Genomic DNA, 25,989 nt, shown 5'->3' with positions numbered 1-25,989 from the left:
TTGTTTTGTATTGCCTCTCAATCTCTTGGTTATTTGCGCCATTTCCATGTATTCCTGTAATTTGAATTTCCAATCTGATAGCATCGAGACTGGTTCCTCTTTCCAATTCATTGCTACCAATGTACTGGCTGCAACAGTGGCATATAGAAAAATTTCACTCAATTTTTTTGAAATATCCTTACCTAAAATACCTCTGGCAAGATATCCAGAGTTTGCAAAAAACAAACAAACCTAAGAGCTTCTTAAAGAGGACCGTGTCTTCCGGCAAGAGCTACAAAAAAGGCCACAGAAAGCAAGATAGTCACTTCCTGTTTCCGGCGGTGGAAAATGGCTGATCCCACACAATCGGACTTCAGCCGTTCCGATAATTCAGGGCTGATATGGGGGTAATTAGCCCTGGCAGCCTCCCCAGTGCAGGGGAGGACTGTCTCAATGACCCGCGGTCTGCCCCAGATTGCCGATGTGGCAGACGGCAGGGGCACTGGGTCACGGAGCTAGGGACGGCTGACACTCCTGCGACGCCACCCCATAGCCGTACACATCTGTTTGGGAAAATATAAAGATTTGGAAAACAAACAGACACGCTCTGAATTGAAGAAGCTGGAAAAAACCTGCAGTACAGTGGTGCCCCGCAAGACGAATGCCTCGGAAGACGAAAAACTCGCAAGACGAAAGGGTTTTGCGGTTTTTTTAGGTGCTTCGTAAGACGAATTTCCCTATGGGCTTGCTTCGCAAGACGAAACGTCTTGCGAGTTTGTTTCCTTTTGAAGCGGGAACTGGGCTGGCAGGGAGCGAGCGAGGGAGCGACCTACCTTTTCCAGAGGGATCCTCTTCTGGAGAGGGCACAGAGGAGGCAGGTGGGCTGGGATCCAGCGGATCTGGCTGGGTCTCTGCGCCGCCTCTGCCTCTCTCTCTCTCTCCCCCTCCCCAAGTGGCTGCTCCATTTTGCCCTAACTGCGCGAAGGCAGGAGGAGGCGGGACAAAGGAGGAGGAGGCATCCACTGCGCTTGGGCCGCCGCGAAGGCGCCTTTGCGGGGGTGGGAAGAAGCCAGGAGCAGCTGCCGAGACTGTGGGGAGCCCGGCGGCGTGGCGCAAGGTAACGGGGGGAGCAAGGGAGAGTCCGCGCCAGGTGCTTCGTGCTTCTGCCCTCGGTTCCTGGGCTTGAACTTCCTTTGGCACCTCGTGGAGAGAGAGGGAGAGGAGCGGGCTGGGGCTTTGATGTGGGACGCGGTTTGGCGGAGCGAAGACGCGGCAAGGCTTGGCGACAGAGGAAGGGGGGCTGTTTTTGTGGGGAGGTGGGAGGGGGTGTCTTTGCCTCTTCCCGGCAACAGATCCTCCAGGCTGGGGAAACTCCTCCTGCTGGGGAGCGACCCGCTTTGTGCTTTGCCCACTATCCCATTATAATACAGTACCAGGGTGCATCCGTGCTTCGCAAGACGAAAAAATCCGCAAGACGAAGAAACTCGCAGAACGGATTAATTTCGTCTTGCGTGGCACCACTGTATGTACAGTCTCTGGTGCAAAAGATCGAACTTCAAAGAGATCCTCATCATGACGTTTGGAATGTGGAGGGGCTTGGTATGTAAAAAAAACCATTCTTTTATCCTTAACATCAACAATCCGTAATGCATGCCAAGTCTCATTTAGAACTTAAATAGCTCTTCAAAAAGTGAGTTCAGATGGACTTTCATATATAATTGGGATCTACTCGCAGCCACTTCTCCTCTAAGACCGAAAATGTCTGTTAAAGACGAAAACAAAGGACAAAAGACAAAATGGCGTCTCCCACCACGTCGTTATTGAATATCTGAAATACTTCCCTGATTAAGAGAAACAGGAGCTAACGGATGGTTGGTTATAAAGACTGGAAACAATATTACATATACAACTGTTTGCAAAAAGATTTTTTTTTATTACGAGCAAGAGAGAGGGCTAAATGGATGTCTGGCAGCCCCCCTCTAGGGCCCAGAGGGGGGACTGGGAAGATTCCAAAGGCCAATTGCTAACTGTCTGATATATGGCTACATTGCAAACAGTCTGTTTAAGATAAATCAACAAGGAGGGTACAGAAGGAAATTTCTCTCTGTTTCTTTGATAACACCTGGACGGGAAAGATTAACGATCTGGGAGCTGCCAAAATAACAACTCTCAAAGAGCTGGACAGAACTTTGAAATTGGATGCAATTAAATGAAGTGGTGTGATGAAAAAACAGCTGAAGGAGTATAATATACGGACCAATCTGCACTACGTAGAAAAAAAAAAGTATCGGTTTTCTGACATGAATGAGGATCGTAGAACCAGAGTCAAAATGTGGAAGGGAAAAATCGGATATGGAATTATGAATAACATTGAGGATGATGAGAGGCAGGACTATGATGTTGAATGCACTTCTAAATTCAAACCGTGGGAAGTCAAAACAAAATTATTACAATTTGGAAGACAATTGGACCTTTTTTATTTTAGTTTTTTATTTTTATTGGATCTGATTTGATATGTTAATTGGATGTTTTTATTGGAAAATTAATAAACGCTTTAAAAAAAAGAAAGAAAGCAAGATAGTCGATCACATAATTAAGAATTAAAAAAAAATAAAAATTAAATCATTTTTATTGATTTTCCAATAAAAACATCCAGTTAATATATCCAATCATAATACTCCAATTAAAACAAAAAACTACAATACAAAAGACCAAATTATAGTCCAAATTATAATTATAAATTTTTCGGAGCTCCCCACGATCTGGATCTCTGAAGCATGATGTCAGGGAAGAGTTAGAAGTTTCCAGTTTCTCAGAGGGAGAAAGCATTCCCCCCCCCTTTTTTTTTTATAAGATATTTATTAGAGTTTAAGAATTACAAAAAAAAAGAAATGCAAGCAGTGAACAGTTACAAAACCTCAAAACCAAAAGAAAATACAATAAAACAAGACAACAACAATACATCAAAACATTAAAAAAGAAAAACCAGAAACATTTAAAAAACACAAACCTTTAAAAAAATAGAAGGAAAAAAACAAAAAAACAAAAAAGACCCCGTATTTTCATGTCCTTATCTTTCATTTGCTTATTTCCTCGACTTCCTCACACCTCCTTTTTTGTATTCTAGTTCAATTAATTATTCCAGCAAGTCCTTTCCCTCTTTCTCAAATTTAGTTCCATAATTTATCTTAACACAATTTAACCTTAAGTTTTGCACCTTTACCCATTGTCAATCTATTCATACTTAATTCTTTATAACGTTTCTGCTAAAGTCATATAACTTCTTTCCAGCATCCTTCTAACATTCATTAATTTTACAATATTTCTGTAAATATACTTTAAATTTTTTCCAATCTTCTTCCACCGACTCTTCTCCGTGGTCTCGGATTCTGCCCGTCATTTCCGCCATCTCCATGTAGTCCATCAGCTTCATCTGCCATTCTTCCCAGGTAGGTAGATCTTGTGTCTTCCAGTACTTTGCAATGAGGATTCTTGCTGCTGTCGTAGCATACATAAAAAAAATTCTATCCTTCTTTGACACCAATTGGCCGACCATGCCCAGGAGAAAGGCCTCTGGTTTCTTCAAAAAGGTATATTTAAATACCTTTTTCATTTCATTATAGATCGTTTCCCAGGAGGCCTTAATCTTTGGGCATGTCCACCAAAGGTGAAAGAAAGTACCTTCAGTCTCCTTACATTTCCAACATTTATTATCAGGCAAATGATAGATTTTTGCAAGCTTGACTGGTGTTATGTACCACCTATAAATCATTTTCATTAAGTTCTCTTTTAAGGCATTACATGCCGTAAACTTCATACCTGTGGTCCATAACTGTTCCCAGTCAGCCATCATAATGTTATGTCCCACATCTTGTGCCCATTTAATCATAGCAGATTTTACCGTTTCATCTTGAGTATTCCATTTTAACAGCAGGTTATACATTCTTGACAAATTCTTAACTTTAGAGTCTAACAATTCTGTTTCCAATTTTGATTTTTCCACTTGGAAGCCTATTTTTTTATCCACACTATATACGTCCATTATTTGATAATAATGGAGCCAGTCTCGCACTTTATTTTTTAGTTTTTCAAAACTAAAGATGGATCCAAGATGGCCACCGTGTAAGTTTCCTCCTTCCAGTTCTCTCCGACCTCTTCTCCTGACTTGGATTTTACAACCGCTGGAGTAAGCTATTTACTTTAGTTTTGCCTTTTGCTAGACAAGTAATTGCTGGACTCTCCACTGGTGTGATGCCAGATTTTAATTAAGTTTGACGAAGGAGGATTGCTTTGGATTGATCTGGGTGGTGCCAAACTTGTGTGCTTCATAGAACAACGATCCTTCAGACCTGCACCGCCGGCACGAAGAGAAACTCCCCTGTTTAAGGTTTCTTATTGCTAAATGATTTTCTCTTCTGGGGGACACTCGGACAATTGACTGAGAATTGTAAGTAAGCAACGAACTTTACCTTATTTTTTCTTCGCTCACCACTCCCCTGCCTCCTGCAATACTCTCTAAGGTGCATTAAGATAATTCCAATTATTGCGGATATTTCTCCTAATCTCCACTATGGGCCATGGCAAGCGGCCAAGGGACCTGGATGAGGCAATGCCTCCCCCGAGGCCCAAACAGTCTAAGATTGATTCTTTCTTTCTTAACTGTAGCAGAAATAACGAGGAAGACAGCTACACGGTTGAAACTCACAATCGTTTTAATCCTTTAATTGACCTCGCACCCGATATAGAAGTGGAGGGGGTGAACTCGAAGGCAACGAATAATGCTAATGATAATGACAAAGAAGTGAGAGTCACCTCGAAGGGGGAGTCCGAGTTGGCCCTGGGCGATGGTTTGGGATTCGATCATTTCCAATTAATAACCAGGACCCTGCGCTGCATCTTTAAGAGCATAAATGGGATCTCCATGCAGGTGAATAATCTCCACCAAAAGCTTGAGGCCCATTTGCTGGAGCTGCAGCACAACCTCACTCTGCCTCCGAGGGATTTAAAGGGACAGTGGTGTACCTCCCCTGTTAGACATGAAAGTGGTACTGGTGTTCACCTCTTAAAAACTCAACTGGACTTTCAATCTCTGATCTTACAACCAAACAAAATATGTCTAACTATACGCAGCAGTGACCCCAGGTCCCCAAGGTGGAATAATCCGAGAGAGGTCAAAGATCATCTAAGGCAACTCCTTCAGATTTGGCCTCCGCTAATAGATCTCAGTACAGTGAAACTTTTATACTACCACCATCGGTTCCAAAAAGTACTGCTCTCCTTCCAGTCACCAAAAATTCCCTCCATACTGGTTAGGCGTAAAGCGTTTTTGGCCACCTGGGGCATCTTCCCAACGAGAGTCTTTAATGACACCAGGATTAAACCTCTTTTCCGTAGCATCGTACAAAAAGGTATCCGCTCGCCAGACAGGCGCGACATAGTCTTGAAACTCAAGCTGTCCACCCAGGAACCTCACCCTCCCTCTCAGCCCAAGCTTCCTGGTTTATCTACCCCAGCAACAGAGAAGCATGACCAAAGCGGGCCCAGTCATCTGGCTGCCTCAGAGGAGAGGGACCTTATTTCATCCTATGGCGAGTTGCCATTAGTAGAACAGCAGGAAGTTATAAACAGGCTTGATACACTCAAGCAGCAACTTACACATGTACTTCAAGAGAAAATCTCCTCAAAACCTGGTCATAGCATCCTATTAAATCAAAGGAACGCAGTCATGAAGGGGCTAACACCCCAGAAACCCCTGCCAATCACTGGGACTCCAATAACGGATGATATGGCAGTCTGCCTGGCGGAAGCTCCTCATACACCGTCGCAACGCAGACCCCCTTCACCTCTACTAATAGATCTGCAATCAACCACCTCGTCCTCCGCCTTAAAGAGCAATACGCCAAACACCCCTCATCCTGGTAATCTGTCAATGTCCTATTCTTCTATGCCTGACCTGGAGTCCTCATCCAGTGCGGTCCAGGCAGATGACTGTATATCCTCGTCCTTTGCCAGTCAACCTCGTTTGGTAGAACCTCATGTATCCGCAACCTCTTCAAGCCAATATATAAACGTTAAGGAAGCCACTGCGCAAAGAGACAGCTCAGGCTTTATTGAAGACCCTGCTGGCCACATCAATCAAATTACCACCCCTTCGATACCTTCGGCTGTATCACGCCTGGCGCTGTCTCAGACCCTTGGCAATGCTTCTTCCACCAGCAACCAGAGTAACTGACTAGCACATAGTCCCTCCTCAAACTGCTTCAATGTGCTATCCTGGAATGTGGCGGGATGGACGTCCAAACAGGATGGCGGGGATATGATAGAGTTTTTAGCGAAATTCCAGATTATGGGTATACAAGAGACCTGGTGCTTAGAATCGTCACCCCCCCCCCTTCCCTACTGGGCTATGACGCCTTTGTGATTCCTGCGACCAAAACACATTTGTATGGGCGCCCTAGTGGAGGCCTGGTAACATTTGTTTCGCAGGAGCTTCAACTTAATATCTCTCCTCTCTTTTGGTTAGAGAGTAATTGTATTCAAACTTTGCACATCACTAACAGCCCGGTTGGGAACTTCATATGTGTTAACTTGTACAATCCATCTACCTACTCCTCTTCCCATACAAATCAGTTTTGGGAGGATTTAAGATTTATCCTTGATAAATCTGTGGCTGAATTCCCAAAGTCAGAGATCCTCATAATGGGGGACTTTAATGCCAGAATCGGAGCAGATATAAGCTCATTCACCGATAAGTCGCAACTATTCATAGAAGAGGAGTGGTTTCCTACGTGGAATTCACATGACAAGACCATTAATAGGGCTGGCATCATACTGCTGGAGTTTACCATTAACTGCGGGCTGCACAGCTTGCATGGTACACCCAAAGACTGGTCCGGGGGATGCTATACTTTTCTAGGATCTAGAGGGGCAAGCGTTATAGATTATATCTGGTCCTCCTCGGCACTTAATGATAAGGCATATTGTTTCAATGTGTTCAACAGAACCGAAAGTGACCACCTTCCTATTGCCATCTCCTTCCACCACACACAGCTGGGGCTTCCCAGCTCACCCCACCTCCAGGATTCACTGACCTTAGCCCCCGGTCGTAAGAAGTGGGATATCTATCTGGAGCAAGACATAAAAGTCCTCCTAAATTCCCCTGAGATCCTAGCCCTGAAAGCTCAGCTGGTAACAATGAATGTGAATCATTTCTCAAGTTTCCAACAAATTCTAGCCTACTTGCTCCCAACACTTACGAAACCCTCCCGTGCGATTCTAACCTGGAAGAATCAAACTTGGTTCGACCAAGAATGCAAACAGTGCAGAAGTAGGCTTAGATTTCTTCAGTTTGATATGAAATCAGACAGCACCCAGAGCAAAATCAGGGAGTTAGCCCAATTCCGTTCTTACTACAAGAAGTTGCTCCAACATAAGAAATTGCTCTTTGCGAAAGAACGCTGGACGGCATTGTCAGTGGCCATTAAAACCCGTGACGACAAGAAATTCTGGAATTTAATTAATGCAGGTTTAAGACCCCCCTCATTCATCGTTAATAACATCACAGCAGCCAGTTGGCACTCTCACTTTGCTCAGCTGTATTCCGCCCCAGATTCCGACGTAAACGCAGTTTCCACTCTTCCTGCATCTGCCTTGCCCACCTGGGAGCCAGTCTCCCCAGAGAGATGTGTACAACTAATTAGCATGCTATCAGGGGATAAATCCCCGGGGGAGGATATGATTCCACCCGAGGTATTCTTATTGAACCAGACGTGGTGGGCCCCTATTTTTGCATCTCTCTTTACCACTATTAATGCTACTCTTAAGATCCCGCCTAATTGGAAACAGAGCATAGTCATCCCAATACATAAAAAGGGGGACCCACAAGATCCGCGTAACTATCGACCTATCAGCCTGCTAGACATATCATACAAGGTTTACTCTAGATTCTTGCTAGAGAAATTAATCGAGTGGGCAGAAGAAACAAAGCTATTCCACCCGGAACAGGCTGGCTTCCGTAAAGGTCACAGCACATCTGGCCAATGTCTTGTTCTATTTACCCTGATTGATAAATACCTAAACAGGTTCAACTGCAAACTACACGCGGCTTTTGTGGACCTGACCTCCGCTTTTGACTCCATTCCCAGAGATAGGCTATGGCAGAAGCTTAGTTACACCAACATAGATAAGAGACTCCTCCTCCTTCTTATGGAAATTCATAATGACATATCGGCCAGAGTAAAATTCGGCCCTCTGGGAGCTCTTTCTGATTCTTTCCCTCTGAATAAAGGGGTCAAACAGGGCTGCCTCTTGGCCCCTTTTCTATTCAATTTCTATATCAACGACATCGTTACAACTATGCAGGCCCTAAATCAATCTGCCCCCTCTTTACAACAGCTCAAGATCCCCATATTACTCTATGCGGACGACATGGTGATACTGTCTTTAACCAAGCAGGGCTTAAACAACATGCTCAGAGGGCTCATGACATATTGTGATACCAATTCCCTCAAAATCAATTTCGCCAAAACCAAAATTCTTACTTTTGGCACGAAAACTCGGAAGTCATTCTGGAATTTTGAGGGCCACTCTATTGAATATTGCTCAGCATTCAAGTATTTGGGAATCACTTTTCAGCATGGGCTTAGCTGGTCAGCTCACCTAAATATGACCATCCTGGCTGCCCGTAGAACCATCAAAGCCTTGGAGAAATTCTTCTATGCAAAAGGCGGCCAGTTGGTTCCACCAATCAGAAAAGCATTTATCAGCAAAGTCCTCCCGATGTTACTGTATGGGGTTGAAATCTGGGGGTGGAATTTAAAAACACTACAACGGCTGGAGATTCTACAAAACTCTTTTGCACGAAAGATACTGGGTCTCCCCAAGGGCTCGGTTGCTGCACAGTTAAGAACAGAACTGGGCCTCCCCTCCATTGTTGCGAGAGCCCACATTAGAATTATTAGTTTTTATTGCAAATTAATCAATGCCCCAGGTTCCCTACTAGCCAGGCAAGCCTTTTTAACTTGTTCTCATTCCAACAAATGGTCCAAGGCCATGGAGACTATTACTGCACGCTACTCCCTCCCAGATCTCGACACGCTGTCATCTTGGGACCAACATAAAATCCGGGCCTGGATTCTTACAAGAGATGAGGCCATGGACCGGGCACAGTCCACCTCAGCTCACCTCTCCATGTGGCTCCCTAAAGTGAAAGTGGTAAGATCACTTGCCAACTACTTGATAGACCTGACGGAGCCCAATTTGAGAAGAGCGTTTACAATGGCCCGTTTCCATTCTATACCCACGGCCTTCCTGCAGGGGATCTACTCTAAGACCCCTATTACTCAGCGTCTATGTCCATGCACAATGAATGAAGTAGAGGACTTCATACATTTCTTTTTCTACTGCCCTATTTATGACCCAATAAGACCTAAGCTCCTCCTCTTGATCCCGTCCTCCATTTCATCTAAGGAAGACTGTTTGAAAGCACTTCTTGTGGACGCAAATCCCCAAATTTCACGTGGGGTGGCAATCTTCATAGTGCAGGCTCTGAAACTCAGGGCTACTCTGACAGGGTAGTGTGTCCTAGTCCTGGACCTGTTTTAATTCTTTTATTACCTTTTTTAACTCAATGTGCTGAGCCTATTTTGGGGCCATTTTATGCTTTATTTATATCCGCATACTAGTTTTTTTGGCGCTGGCAACTAAATCTCTGTATTATTGTCTTAGGGTATTTTAAATGTCATTACGCCAGCAATATCGCTTTGAATTTTGCTTGGTTGCTTGTCTCCAACATTTTTGTATTGTCTTATTTTGCTATGGCTGTATGCTAATGCAATTAAATTAAATGAAATGAGGATTCTTGCTGCTGTCGTAGCATACATAAAAAAAATTCTATCCTTCTTTGACACCAATTGGCCGACCATGCCCAGGAGAAAGGCCTCTGGTTTCTTCAAAAAGGTATATTTAAATACCTTTTTCATTTCATTATAGATCGTTTCCCAGGAGGCCTTAATCTTTGGGCATGTCCACCAAAGGTGAAAGAAAGTACCTTCAGTCTCCTTACATTTCCAACATTTATTATCAGGCAAATGATAGATTTTTGCAAGCTTGACTGGTGTTATGTACCACCTATAAATCATTTTCATTAAGTTCTCTTTTAAGGCATTACATGCCGTAAACTTCATACCTGTGGTCCATAACTGTTCCCAGTCAGCCATCATAATGTTATGTCCCACATCTTGTGCCCATTTAATCATAGCAGATTTTACCGTTTCATCTTGAGTATTCCATTTTAACAGCAGGTTATACATTCTTGACAAATTCTTAACTTTAGAGTCTAACAATTCTGTTTCCAATTTTGATTTTTCCACTTGGAAGCCTATTTTTTTATCCACACTATATACGTCCATTATTTGATAATAATGGAGCCAGTCTCGCACTTTATTTTTTAGTTTTTCAAAACTCTGCAATTTTAATCTGTCTCCCTCTTGTTCCAAAATTTCACAATACTTCGGCCATTTGGCCTCCATATTGAGTTTTTTCTGAGCCTTTGCTTCCATTGGTGACAGCCATCTTGGGGTTTTGCTTTCTAGCAAATCCTTATATCTTACCCAAACATTAAACAGTGCTTTTCTAACAATATGGTTTTTAAACGCTTTATGTGCTTTAACCTTGTCATACCACAAATATGCATGCCAACCAAATACATTGTGGAAACCTTCCAAATCCAACACATCCGTATTTTCAAGAAGCATCCATTCTCTCAGCCAACAAAATGCGGCTGATTCATAGTAAAGTTTAAGGTCTGGCAGGGCAAATCCACCTCTTTCTTTAACATCTGTTAATATTTTAAATTTTATACGAGGCTTCTTGCCCTGCCAGACAAATCTAGAGATATCTCTCTGCCACTTCTTGAAACAGTCCATCTTGTCCAAAATTTGCAATGTTTGAAACAAAAATAATATTCTTGGCAATACATTCATTTTAATCACAGCAATTCGACCTAGCAATGATAGCTTCAAATTTGACCATATTTCTAAATCCTTTTTCACTTCCGTCCAACATTTTTCATAGTTATCCTTAAATAAATTCACATTCTTAGCAGTCATATTTACCCCTAAATATTTCACTTTCTTAACCAATGTCAATCCTGTCTCCTTCTGGAACTTGTCTCTCTCAATCTCATTTAGATTTTTCTCCAAAACTTTAGTTTTCGTCTTATTCAACTTAAAGCCTGCTACCTGACCAAATTCTTGAATCAATTCTAATACTCTTTTAGTGCTTGATTCTGGCTCCTGTAAAGTCAATACCAAATCATCGGCAAATGCTTTCAACTTATACTGTTTGGTTCCCACTTGGATACCTTTTACCAATTGGTCCCTTCTAATCATATTTAGTAAATAATAATAATAATAAATTTTATTTATATCCCGCCCTCCCCAGCCGAAGCTGGGCTCAGGGCAGCTAACAACAATCAAAATAATCCAACATTCTAAAAACATTCATTATAAAATTAATTAAAATCAAATTAAAATCAAATTGATGGCAACCATTAAGCAAAATTCTGTGCAGATTGCCAGAGGAGGGGGTCAGGCTGCGCCCTGACCAAAGGCCTGGTGGAACAGCTCTGTCTTGCAGGCCCTGCGGAAAGATGTCAGGTCCCGCAGGGCCCTAGTCTCTTGTGACAGAGCGTTCCACCAGATTGGAGCCGCGGCCGAGAAAGCCCTGGCTCTAGTTGAGGCCAGCCTAACCTCTCTGTGGCCTGGGATCTTCAGGATGTTTTTATTTGCAGACCGTAAATTTCTCTGTGGGACATACCAGGAGAGGCGGTCCCGTAGGTACGAGGGTCCTAGGCCGTATAGGGCTTTAAAGGTTAAAACCAGCACCTTAAACCTGATCCTGTACTCCACTGGGAGCCAGTGCAGCTGGTATAGTACTGGATGAATATGATCTCGCAGCGAAGACCCCATAAGGAGTCTCGCCGCGGCATTCTGCACCCGCTGGAGTTTCTGGGTCAGTCTCAAGGGCAGCCCCACATAGAGCGAGTTACAATAGTCAAGCCTGGAGGTGACCGTCGCGTGGATCACAATGGCTAGGTCAGGGCGAGAGAGATAAGGAGCCAACTGCTTAGCTTGGCGGAGATGAAAAAATGCCGCCTTTGTTATAGCTGTAATCTGCGCCTCCATAGAAAGGGAGGTATCGAAGATTACACCCAAACTCTTAACGGACGATGCTGGCACTAATTGCACCCCCGCAAGAGATGGGAGTTGCCCCCTCAATCCCATATCGCCCCGTCCCAGCCAGAGGACCTCTGTCTTCGAAGGATTTAACTTCAACCGGCTCCCACGTAACCATCCAGCCACAGCTTCCAGACATCTGGTCAGTGTGTCTGGGGCCGAGTCAGGATGGCCATCCATCAACAGATAGAGTTGGGTGTCATCGGCATACTGATGGCAACCCAGCCCAAAACTCCGGACAAGCTGGGCGAGGGGGCGCATAAAGATGTTAAAAAGCATCGGGGAGAGAATCGCACCCTGAGGCACTCCACACACCAAGGAGTGGCGCGATGACAATTCCCTCCCAAGCGCCACCCTCTGTCCCCGACCAGAGAGAAACGAGCGCAGCCATTGAAGGACTGTGCCCTGGATCCCCACGTCGGCAAGGCGGTGGTCCAGGAGTTCGTGATCGACCATGTCGAAGGCTGCTGACAGGACCGATATAAAAAGCAATGGAGAGATTGGGCAACCTTGTCGTGTTCCTTTCTCAATCTTAAATTCTTCCGTCACTACATTATTCACAATTAATTTAGCCTTTTGTTCAGAGTAGATTGCACCTATACCATTTCCAAAACCTTTACCAAACCCCATCCCCAATAGATTCTTCTTCATAAAACTCCAAGAAATATTGTCAAAGGCTTTCTCCGCATCCACAAAAATCAAAACTGCTTTAGTATTAATCTTCACTTGTAACTTTTCTAAAATGTTAATTATATTCCTCGTATTATCAGACAAATGTTTGCCCAGGAGAAAACCCGCTTGGTCTTTATGAATTTCTTCTGCTAACACCTTTTTTAATCTTTTAGCCAAAATGTCTGCAAAATTTTTATAATCCACGTTAAGCAGTGATATGGGACGGTAGTTCTTAAGTTGTGTCTTTTCAGACTCTGATTTTGGTATAAGTGTAATGTATGCTTCCTTCCACAACTCAGGTGCCCTTTTCCCTTCCAATATTTCATTACAGACTTCCTTTAATGGTTGTATTAACCATTCTTTCAAAGTTCTGTAATATCTAGAAGTCAGTCCATCTGGTCCTGGAGATTTACCCAATTGCATATTCTGAATGGCCCCTTCTACTTCCTGATCCGTTATTTTGTAATCCAGCATTAATTTATTTTCTTGGGAATTTTTGTAGTCCATTTATTTTCAAAATTTATCAATGTCCATTTCATTCTGCTTTTCCTGTGTATATAGTTGTTTGAAATACCTCTGAAAACACTTTCTAATTTCCACTGGGTTCTGTATATTCTTCCCTTCCACTTCCAAATTCGTAATAGTATTTAATTTTTGTCTTTTTTTCAACTGCCAAGCCAACAATTTCCCACACTTATTTGCCGATTCAAATGTCTTTTGTCTCATCTGTTTAATCTTCCATTCTATTTCCTGATTCATCATTTTCATATATTGTACTTGATATAACTTTATTTCTTTCAAAATCTCGTGAGACTTTGGTTTCGCCCTCAGTTTCTTCTCTCCTTCCTTTATTTTTTCCAAAATTTTATCTTTTTTCTCATTTTGCATTCTCTTCTTAATTGCGTTCTGTTGTATCAAAAAACCTCTCATGACGGCTTTACTTGCATCCCAGATTACTCTTTTTTCCACTGTAGTGTTCATGTTTATCTCAAAATAATCTCTCAAAGTTATTTGGGCCTTTTTAGTAAATTCATCATTCCTAAACAAAGAGTCATTCATCCTCCATCTAAAGGAACCAGTTGGCATTAATTTCATTTCCATCTTCACAGCATTATGATCAGAGCTGGTCTTGGGGCATATTTCAACTTTGCTAATCTTTGGAGCCAGTCCTCTAGTTACCCAGATTTGGTCAATTCTTGTCCATGTCATTTTAGCCTCAGAGAAGAAAGTTCCCTCTCTTCCCAGAGGATTCTTCATTCTCCAAATGTCAATTAAGTCCATATTTTCAGTCATGTCAAAAAATGTTTTTGGTAGTCTTCCATCCTTAGTGATTATTTGTCTTTGCGCCTTATCCATGTTTGTGGATCTCCCATCAGAATCATATTGTAGTCCAAATAGTCCATCAAGATTTCATGTAGCTTTTTAAAGAATTCCGATTTCCCTTCATTTGGTGCATAAATACCTATTATCAAAAATTTATCTCCTTGTGTTTGGATTTCAATTGCTACAAATCTTCCTTGTTCATCTTTAAAGATAAATTTAGGTGATAGGCTCTCCTTTGCATAAAGAACCACTCCTCTTTTTTTAACTTTATCCGATGAGATAAATTCTTGGCCTAATTTTTTATTACTCAATAATTTCCTGTGTAACCTTGTCACATGCGTTTCTTGTAGACAAATCAAGTCCATTTGCTCTTTTTTCAATAAATGAAACACTCTTCGCCTTTTTTCCGAACTGTTGAGGCCACTAACATTCCAACTCAAGGCCTGCAGCGCCATCCTGTGGCTACTTTGGTGCTCCCCCAACTGCCCCCAGAGCTTGCTCCTCTTCTGTTGGTGGTAACGTTGGCTCGTTAACAGGAGAGTCCAGTCCAAAGGACAACGCTGAAATGTCCAGGGTATCTTTTCTTGGTGATGCTCTCTCTCTTACTCTTTGCTCCAGTCCTCTGTCTGGTGATCCTCTTTCCGGTATTATTGGCTCTTTTCCAATTCCCTTCTGTAGGTCTTCTTCATGGTTATACAGGAACTTTGTTTTATCTTCTACTGATCTTATCTTTATTTTCCTTCCTTTAAAACTAAAGGATAAGCCTTGAGGAAATTCCCACCGAAAGTTGATTTTGTTCCTTCTCAACAGTTCAACCAGATCTCTGAAGTTAAATCTCAAATCTAAAAGATATTTAGGAATATCTTTAAATATCTCCACTCTAAATTGGTGTATTGCCAAGGCCTCCTCGTAATGCCAACTCAAGATTTTATCCCTCTCTTCTTTGGATCGGAGTGTAATCAAACAGTCTCTTATTCTGTTCTTCTCCTTCTTCCCTCCTCTTCCAAGTCTAAAGGCTCTCACAATTTTAAACTCCTCTTTTTGCAGATCCCGGTTCCAATAGGCTGCAAATTCCTCTGTAAGATAGTCTATCAAAGAGTCTTTTTCTAGTTCAGGTACTCCCCGAATTCTCAAATTTGTCTGTTTCTCCTTGAGCCCAAACATAGAAAGGATCAGCTTCTGGTCTTGTACTTGTTTCCACACATCTGGGACCTCTATTTCCAGTTGTGCTACCTTCGCTTCAACAGTAACAATCTTTTCCTTAGCTTCCTCTGCAGTCTGTCTAGTTGAGTTAGACTCCTTAACTAATGCCTCTATAGCTTCTGTATTAGAGTTAACCTTTTGTTCCAAGCTTTTTATGCTTTGTGTATTTTGGTCCAATTTTTGTGAGTTTTGGTCCAATTTTTTATTCATTTGTTCCAAGGAATTGTTAATTTTACTCAAAACAAGTGCCCAATCTTCTTCCAAAGGCATTCCTCCTTTTGGTTTAGTATACATTGACGCAGCTGCAGAGGAAGCAGGAGGGCCAGATGTAGAAGCTCTTCGAAAAGACCTCCCAGACCTTGTTGTCTTTTCTTGTAAAGAAGAATCTATTTTTTCTTTCCCATCTGCCATAACACTCAAGGCCCTCAAGGTCAGGTACAGTCCCAGAGTTTTATCTTTAAAAATGGAAAATTCCACTCCTTGTAGCAGTTTCAATGTCCTCCTCTAGAGGGAAATAGTTATTGTTTATCTTGTATTAGTCCAAAGTATCTTTTTTCTTTTTATTTTTTTTTAAATTACAATAGCAAGTTGCGCCAATATAATTAGTAACAAGCCTTAACTTTAGTTCAGAAAGGAATAGTTGAAACTTTTAGACCAGGAGAAAATAGTTGAAACAATGTTTCACTCACTGACAGTCAACTAGTCTATTCACAGTCAATGCGGAGCTCCACAGTGCAGCGATTTTAATGGCTGCCGTTCCCAGGTTCCGAGTGGTGAAAAGTTAACTTTTCCCTCTTTTTCTGCAGGCAGATAATGTCCAAGAATCCCCCCCCCTTTTCCCCTGCTTCCAAGGGGGGGTTCACTATTTTTATACTGGAAATTTAAACACTTAACACAGTCTTTCAGGCTTTAGTTTAAACCTCTTTGCTTCCAACTATTTACAAAAAGAGGAAGGCGGACTTCCTGTTTTGCGCCTCCCCCGTTCGTAGCCTAATTCAGCTTTTAAAGATCCAATTTCTTCACTTTACTCACAGGTAATTACTTTAAATCCGAATGTCCACAGGAAAAAGTCACCGCTCCCCAGCAATGGCTGTGCGGCTTCACTCCGTGAAAGTAGCAGTCAGTTCGCAGCACCGCGCCACTCACCCCCACTTCGCTCCGGAGCCCCTAAATGGGATTCCCCACGAGAAGGGGGGGCGCTCCTTGTGCCCTGCCGAACCCCCACGTTCCCAGGCTTCCTCCACCTGGGATTTCTAGCGGGTCCCCACCTTCGCCACGGTGGGCGACCCAGTTTTCACGGAGCCGGTTCCTCCACTTAGAGAAACTCCGCCATTCGCCGCTGGCGCTGACCCGGAAGTCCGGGAGAAAGCATTCCCCAAGGGGGGAAGGAGAGCAGTGAATCTAATAGAAGAGAGCAAGAGGAACAAGAGGGAGGGACTGGCTGTTCACAGGAAAGGCAAGGGTTAAGTTCTAGCTCAGATTCGGAGGAGGGGAGATACAAGCCAGCTCTAGCCAGGAGGTTAGAAAAAAGAGCGGGAAAGCGAAGGGAAGGGCGCCTTCGCCATTTTGAGAGTGGCTGGTCACGGAGAAGCAGAGCTCAGAAGGTATCTGAAATAAGTGACTCTGAGGATTAATAGTTAAGAACCGTTTATAAGATTGTTTTGTTAATACGCAATAAAAAGTTATAAAAGAACAAGAAGCGTTTGTGTGGTGATCTGAAGAGGACAACGACCAGTCCTGACACATATCTCCACATCTCAGTCCTGCCTCTCCTCGTTGTTTCCATAGTTTCCACATTTCCATTTTGACGCTTTATAATTCTTCGTCCCTGAGTCCATGATTCTCAATCATGTCAAACATAATAAACTTTCATCCGTCGAATACAGCTTTGTTAGTATACATTTTTCCAACAGTCTTTTTATCAGCGCAGCTTCCTCTGACTCCATTCCAATCCGGGAAATTGTCCAAATCTGTTATCTGAAGTTTAATGGCACAGCAACTCATTAATTGTCCAAATCTTCCTTTTGACCTTTATTGAACCAGTACCTTCCAAGTTAAATTGTTAGGCAAAACTGTTTGCAATATTACAATGAAACTGTATTCCACAAATCTTAGTCATTTGGAGACTGAAACTCTCCCCCCTCTGGACCCTGCTAGACACCACTCAGCCTTCTCTCTCGCTCATAATGCACTGTATATTGTTCCAAGTTGTTATCTCAAATCATTGCAAAATCAGTCAGCGCATAACGCCTACTCGCCTCAAAGAAGGGTAGGAATATATTTTTTCATGCTGCTTCATATTAGCGAGAGCCATCTTGCCTCCTCTTCCATCTTTATCAAGTCTTTCAAGTCTTATGGAAAGCTGCACAATTAAATGCCTAATTATAAACAGAAATCCATCTGACCTCTTTTAAAAAAAAATTAAGTTCTTAATGAGGCTTGGCAGTGAAAACCAATTGTAGATGTTAAGTAGAGAAGAAGAAAAAAATACCAAACACCTCCGTTATCCAAACACCATGATGAGAATCTTTTTGAAGTCTGAGCTTAAACCCCCAGGGACTGTACTTCAGGATTTTTTAACAAATTAAATTGGATTGTTTCGATTTAAATCATAAAACGCTTTTGGAGGAAAATCTTTCTAAAGATTTTCTGTTTAAGTTACATCAAAGGCCATTGGGAAATAAGAATTTGTTTTAAGTTTTTCATGTGTGCAGAAACTCAGCCTGTTTTTTTAAAAAAAAATGTTTAACCACATCAGTTAACCAACATGGATACATATGCTGTCATGTTATTGTTTTAGTTAAATAAATGGTTTAAATTGTTATGAAGAAGATGATTCTTTTTCTCCTTCCAATCAAGTACAGCAGAAAAGTTGTTCAAATAGAAACAGTTCACTTATTAAACCTCGCCATCATTTCATCATGATCGGTCTATGTATTTCTTTTTTGATAGGACTGTCAAAACTACTCTGAAAATTTATGATTCCAAAACCGAAACCTTCATCTGGTTGTAAATATTAAAGATTATACCAGCAGGAATGCCTTTCTGCTGTTGTTGTTTTTAATTAAATCAAGCCTGACTAGTAATTTAAATTGTGATTTATATCGTGATTTAAATCGATTTGATTTAAATCAAATCCGCCCTGGTCTGAAGTTTGCAAACAAACAAACAAACAAACAAACAAACCTAAGAGCTTCTTAAAGAGGCAAGCACTACAAAAAGGCCACATAAAGCAAGATTTATCACACAATTAAGGACCCAGGAGGCTTTTTTTTTTACTTCCCAGAGCAGTCGGTCTTAATGACATTTTTTAACATCACAGCATTAACATCTTACGACTACAGTAAGGAATATTTTGGGCACACAGTAGTACCATGGGTTCTCAAACTCCGAAAACCTGGAAGAAAGTGTTCTGGTGTCCGGACGTTTTTCGGAAGCCGGACATCCGACACGGCTGTCGGCAATTGTTTCCAGGGTGCCTGCACCAATCGAAAGCCGTGCCTCAGTTTTCGGACATTCTGGAAGTCAGGAGGACTTCCGGAACGAATTAAATTTGGCGCTTTTGTTTTTGCTATTTTGCGTTTCTGTTTTTGAGGCTTTTTTGGTTAACTTGTTTTTGTGACTATGTGGAGCCCAGTTCAGCTACTGATTGTTGGATTGCATGACGGATGGATTGACTGTGTGATGGCAGAAACAGATAAAAGCCCCCCATCCAAACAGTGACTTTAGCTACTGATGGACGGACGTATGGATGGATTGTGTGACTGCGGAAATGGATAGAAGCCCCCGATCCAAACAATGACTTTAGCTACGGATGGATGGTGTGACTGCGGAAATGGATTGAAGCCCCCCCCCCCATCCCTATCATCAGTGCAGGCAATTTTTTTTTTTTAATTATCATCTACAATACTGTCTTATTTATTTTATAGTACAGTACGTTGATGATTGCTTTCATTTTAGGGATCAATGGTCTCGTTAGAGAGTAAAATTGACGTTAAACGGCTGTTTCAGGGGTTGTTTTTCAAAGCCTGGAACTGATTAATCCGTTTTGTATTCCTTTCTATGGGAAAGCGCACCTTGGTTTGGGAACGCTTTGGTTTCGGAACTAACTTCTGGAAGGGATGAAGTTTGAGAACCAAGGGACCACTGTATGATCAACATTTTTCACTGTGACTTCCTTTACCTGGATTGGGGCCGGCCGGAGAGCAAACAGCTCGTTGCGAGCTCCTTTGGTGTAGCCATTCATGTTAATGAGGATATGGACGCCGTCTTGGTGAATGCGGTCGGCCGCCTTGCCATTGCACGGGACCTGAAACGCAAACATTAGAAGCACGTTTAGGGAAGTTTTTAACAACTTATGTTTTAATGTGTTTTTAATCTCTTGTTGGAAGCCGCCCAGAGTGGCTGGGGAAACCCAGCCAGATGGGCGGGGTATAAGTAATAAATTTATTATTATTACTACTACTACTACTACTTGTCAGGGAACTGCCATCAGCTCAGAGGCGAGAGATGGAAGGGCAGTTGTGTTATAGGGAGCCTCCAAAAATCTTGCGAAGCAGTTCCTCTTCCGGGGAGGAGGAAAGCCCACCTCCAGTGGAGAAGAGGTGCAGGGACCAGGGGATGCTAGGGAGAGCCTCAACATCGAGCCTGAGCAAACCGGAGAGGCGGGAAGTACGCCCTTGCCAGCGCCCATTCTGCGCAGTAGGCTTCAGAGCAGGGAGGGGCGGAAAAGGCTGGGGGTGATGTGACTTTTATGCTGGGGGAGGTACAAAGACCGACCACTCCCAGATTCTGATAGTGATTGAGCCAGACATGAACTTACGACGCTCTTCACTGTAAATAGTTTGCACCAAGAATAAAGTCTGGAAAAGACAGGTCGGAGTCTTGCCTGTTTACTCTCGAGCAACCACACCAGCATCTGACACTACTACTACATCTGCTAAGGCATCTTTCAGGTTGACTCGACAACCCGGCGACGATGTCACAGCCCTCGAATTGTCCTTCTGAGCTTCTTTCCCTCATACAGTGCACTTGCCGTTGCTTTTGCAAAGTCCAGCACTGCAGGAAAGTGCGACGTTTTGGTCAGATTGCCATAGCTCAGGAGACGTGCTCCGTGACTAAACTGGGCAGGGTATCTGAAGCACTACTCTGCACCCATGACTTGAGAGCATCCAGGAATCATATGAAATGTAGTTTAGGGTTAGGGGTTTAGGGGAAAGGGCTAGGGCAAAGGCTAAGGGCTAGGGCTGGAGCTAGGGCTAGGGCTAGGGTAAGAATTACTGTTAGACTTAGGGTTTAGAGGTTTAGGGTTTACAGCTAGGGCAAAGGCAAGGGCTAGAGTGAGAGTTGGGGTTCGGGTTAAGGCCAGGCACGTCCAAAGTCCATCTTCAATCCTAAAAAAAGCTCAAGAACTTTGGCCAGCCCTCATGCATGTTCACGTCATCAAATCTGGCCCTCTTTGGAAAAAGTTTGGACACCGACTAGTGATTTAAATCTATTTGACTTCCGGAGGCGGCGCCATCGGCAATGGCGGATTCCCTCTAGTATTGAGGGAATAGCTCCTCGGAAATCGGGTCTTGCCGCTACGGCGAAGCGGGGACCCCCTCGCAAACCACAGGCGGGTGAAGCCTGTGACCGTGGGACTCGGTGGGCACCTTCAGCGCTCCCCCAATTTGCAAGGGAACCCTGCAAGGGGCTCCGGAGCGAAACGGGGGTTTGACGCGGTGCTGAGAGTCGATCGCTACTTCCGTGAAGCCGCGCAGCTGTTGCCGGAGAGCGCTGACCTCTTTTCCTGTGACAATTCGGCTATTAAACAACAACCCGTGAATAGGTCAAGCTTTAAGATTGGATGCTAAAGGAAAAAGAAGGTCAAATTTGGTACCGAAGCGGCAAGGTGCAAACAGGAAGTCCACCTTCCGTTTTGTATATAGATCAAAGCAAAGACTGTTTAAGCTAAGACTGGGAGAGGTGCGCTAAAAGATTCAAACCCAAACGTCAAATAAAAAGAACTCCCTCCCTGAATTGAGAGGGGAGGGAAGAAGGGAAAGTATTTTCTGCCTGTTAAAAAATAAAAAGGAGAAGGAAAAGAAGGAAAAAGGGATAAAAGACCACCACTTAATCCTTGGGAACGGATTGCCAAGACTAATAGAACTGTCGTTTTGAGAGTCGCACTATTTATGGACAATGTAATTCTTTGATAGCCAACTCTGCATGTGAGATACTTTGGACTTGAAACTGTTATTAACTTTGCTGTAGGGGGACTTTTGAAGAGTTGGGAAGATACTGACTGTTATTATTACTGACTGTTACTGTGTCCCCCTAGAGGCTCACTGAAATTGTTACAATTGGCTGGGGAATTTTCCATTTCTAACCAGCCAGGGAATTTTCCACTGCAAAACAAGCCTGATCGTGGGAGTGACCTTGACTCGCAGACAAAGTGTTATGGAGGAAAAGACAACAAGATCGGGCAAGGTTAGACTCCAACAGACCAGTGCAGCATTGCAACAGCGCAGAGCATCTGCATCTGGCCCTCCTGTACCACAAGGGGAAGACCCGGCACAAGCGGGGGTAAAAGGTATGACATCAGAACAAGGATTTACTTCAGTTTTAAGTAAAATTTATGAAACTTTAGATAAATTAAGTAAACAAGTTACTGAAGCGACAAATAAAATTGACCAGAACACTATAAGCATTAACAATTTGGGGCAGAAGGTAAACTCAAATACAGAATCTATTGAAAAATTGCTGCAAGAATCTGCATTAAATCAAAAGACAGCTGAGGAAGCAAAAGAAAAAGCAGTGGCTGCAGAGGAAAAGATAATACCGATATGTAAACAGCTTGGAGACCACCAGTCACAGCTTGGGGCCCATCAGTCACTTTTGTCTATGATTGAATTGAAGGAAAAGCAGACCAATCTGAGGATTAGGGCGGTACCTGAACTTGAGAAAGACAGCCTAAGTGATTTTCTAACACAGGAATTTGCAGACTTCTGGAAACTGGATGATAAGCAAGACTTTAAGATAGTAAATGCTTTCAGACTTGGAAGAGGAGGGAGAAAGAACAGGGTGAGAGACTGTTTGATCACCCTTCGATCAAAAGAAGAGAGAGATAAAATATTGAGTCTGCACTACCAGAATACTTTAAAAATACATGAATCAAGAGTGGAGCTATTTAAGGATATTCCGAAACATCTTTTGGACCTTAGGTCTAACTACGGAGATTTGGTGGCCCTGTTGAAAGGTAATAGAACCATCTTCAGGTGGGAATTCCCCCAAGGCCTTTCTTTTACCTTTAAAGGTAAAAAGTTTAAAATAAGATCAGTGGAGGATAAAGAAAAATTTCTGAGAGATCACGAAGAAGACCTGCAAAAAGGAGTGGAAGAAGAGCCAAGAGCCCTAAGACCAGGAACATTAGACAAAGTATCACCACCTTCGGGATTGGACAAGTTAGAGAAAGTGATACCACCGTCAGAACAAGAGGATTTATTGGGAGCAGTTGGAGGAAAAATAAATTAAATACACCATGTCTCTGCAACTATTAAGCTGGAACATTCATGGACTCAATTCCCCGGAGAAAAGGAATAAAGTCTTTTATTTATTGAAAAAGGAACAATTGGACTTGATTTGCTTACAGGAAACACATGTGATAAGGCTACACAGGAAAATATTGATTAATAAGAGACTGGGCCAAGAGTTTATTTCATCGGACAAGGTTAAAAAGCGAGGAGTAGTCATTTATGCAAAAGAGAGCCTATCACCGAAATTTGTTTTTAAAGATGACCAAGGAAGATTTGTAGCAATTGAAATTCAAACACAAGGAGAAAAATTTCTGATAGTAGGAGTATATGCACCGAATGAGGGGAAATCTGAATTTTATAAGAAGTTGCATGAGATTTTGCTGGACTATATGGACTACAACTTTATTTTGATGGGAGATATGAATGGAGTGGTATCCACAAACATGGATAAGTCGCAGAGACAGGTAGTTACTAAAGATGGTAGACTACCAAAAACTTTTTTTGAATTGACTGACAATATGGATTTGATTGACATTTGGAGAACTAGGAATCCCTTGGGTAGAGAGGGAACCTTCTTTTCTGAAGCCAAAAAGACGTGGACAAGAATTGACCAAATCTGGATAACTAGAGGACTGGCACCTAAGACTCGAAAAGTAGAGATCTGCCCTAAGACGTGCTCCGACCATAATGCCGTGAAAATGGAGATGAAATTAACACCAACCGGTTCCTTCAGATGGAGGATGAATGACACCTTGTTTAGAGATCAAGAGGTTATCAAGAAGGCCCAAAAAACTCTGAGAGACTATTTTGAGATAAATTTGACTACTACTGTGGAAAAAAGAGTAATCTGGGACGCAAGTAAAGCAGTTATGAGGGGGTTTCTGATTCAACAGAATTCATTAAAGAAGAGAGCTCAAAATGAGAAAAAAGAAAAAAATTTGGAAAAAATAAAAGAGGGCGAGAAGAAACAGAGTGAAGCCAAATTCACAAGAGATTCTGAGAGAAATAAAGCTACATCAAGTGCAATATATGAAGATGATGAATCAGGAAATCAAATGGAAAATTAAACAAATGAGACAAAGGACTTTTGAATCGGCTAATAAATGTGGGAAATTGCTAGCTTGGCAGATGAAAAAAAGACAAAAGCTTAATACCATTGCCAATTTGGAAGTGGATGGAAAGAACATCCAGAATCCAGTGGAAATTAGAAAATGTTTCCAGAGGTATTTTAAACAGTTATATACACAAGGGCCTCAGAAAGAGTTTGATATAGACCAATTTTTGAAAACAAATGGATTACAAAAAATCTCTCAAGAAAATAAGATAATGCTGAACTATAAAATTACAGAACAGGAGGTAGAAGGTGCCATTCAGAACATGCAGTTGGGAAAATCTCCAGGGCCAGACGGTTTAACCTCAAAATACTATAGAACTTTGAAGGATTGGATAATTCAACCACTAAAGGAGGTTTGCAATGAAATTTTGGAGGGGAAAAAAGCACCAGAGTCGTGGAAAGAAGCATATATCACACTTATACCGAAAAGTGAGTCTGAAAAGACACAACTTAAGGACTACCGACCCATATCCCTGTTAAATGTGGATTACAAAATATTTGCTGACATTTTGGCCAAAAGGCTAAAAAAAGTATTAGTGGGAGAGATACACAAGGACCAAGCCGGCTTTCTCCCAGGCAGACATTTGTCTGAGAACACGAGGAATATAATTAACATTTTGGAAAAGTTGCAAGTGGACATTAACACCAAAGCAGTTTTAATTTTTGTAGATGCCGAGAAAGCCTTTGACAATATTTCTTGGAGCTTTATGAAGAAAAATCTTCAGGGGATGGGGGTCGGTCAAGGGTTTGAAAATGGTATAAGTGCAATTTATTCAGAACAAAAGGCTAAACTAATAGTTAACAATGTGGTGACAGAGGAATTCAAGATAGAGAAAGGGACACGACAAGGTTGCCCAATTTCCCCATTGCTTTTCATTTCGGTCCTGGAGGTCTTGTTAAATATGATTAGAAGGGACCATCTGATCAAGGGTATAAAGGTCGGAGCTAAACAATACAAATTGAAAGCTTTTGCAGATGATTTAGTATTGACTTTACAGGAGCCAGAATCTAGTACTAAAAGAGTATTAGAACTGATCCAAGAATTTGGTTATGTGGCAGGATTTAAGTTGAGTAAGTTAAAAACTAAAGTCCTTGAGAAGAACTTAACATCGATTGAGAAAGAGAGGTTTCAGAATGAGACAGGTTTAACAGTGGTTAAGAAGGTGAAATATTTGGGGATTAATATGACAGCTAAAAATGGGAACTTATTTAAAGACAATTATGAAAAATGTTGGTCGGAAGTGAAAAAGGATCTAGAAATATGGTCAAATTTGAAGCTTTCCTTGTTGGGTCGAATTGCTGCTATAAAGATGAATGTATTGCCAAGAATGCTGTTTTTGTTTCAATCACTACAAATTCTGGACAAAATGGATTGTTTCAAGAGGTGGCAGAGAGATATTTCTAGATTTGTCTGGCAGGGCAAGAAGCCCAGAATAAAACTTAAAATATTAACTGATGCAAAGGAACGAGGGGGATTTGCCCTGCCAGACTTTAAACTTTATTATGAATCAGCAGCATTCTGCTGGCTGAAAGATTGGCTGCTTCTTGAGAACACAGACATTTTGGATCTAGAAGGTTTCAATAATGTTTTTGGGTGGCATGCATACTTATGGGACGACAAGGTTAAAGCACATAAAGCATTTAAAAACCATATTGTCAGAAAAGCATTGTTTAATGTCGGGACAAGATATAAAGACTTACTTGAAAATAAAACCCCAAGGTGGTTGTCACCGATGGAGGCAAAGGCCCTGAAAAAGCTCAATATGGAGGCCAAGTGGCCAAAATATTGGGAAATCTTGGAGCAAGAAGGAGACAAATTGAAATTGCAGAGTTTTGAGAAACTAAAAGATAAAGTGCGAGACTGGCTTCATTATTATCAAATAAGAGAGGCTTATAATTTAGATAAAAAAATTGGCTTCCAGGTGGAAAAATCAAAGTTGGAAAC

At 42.1% G+C, this 25,989-nt stretch overlaps 1 protein-coding gene across 2 annotated transcripts in view; it reads right to left on the bottom strand.

Annotated features, from left to right (window-relative positions):
* The window catches only part of LOC308467730 (UDP-N-acetylglucosamine--peptide N-acetylglucosaminyltransferase 110 kDa subunit-like), a 153,280-nt gene that overhangs the window by 31,193 nt on the left and 96,098 nt on the right, over positions 1-25,989 (bottom strand). For both annotated transcript variants that reach the window (XM_080989418.1, XM_080989417.1), the window contains exon 15: positions 19,597-19,722. In XM_080989418.1, coding sequence (XP_080845544.1) covers positions 19,597-19,722 — 126 coding nt within the window. The remainder of the gene's footprint in view (positions 1-19,596; positions 19,723-25,989) is intronic.

Source organism: Podarcis pityusensis (assembly GCF_964106645.2).
Source record: "Podarcis pityusensis genome assembly, chromosome: W".
NCBI lineage: Eukaryota > Metazoa > Chordata > Lepidosauria > Squamata > Lacertidae > Podarcis > Podarcis pityusensis.
This window is presented reverse-complemented; position numbering and strand designations above follow the sequence as displayed.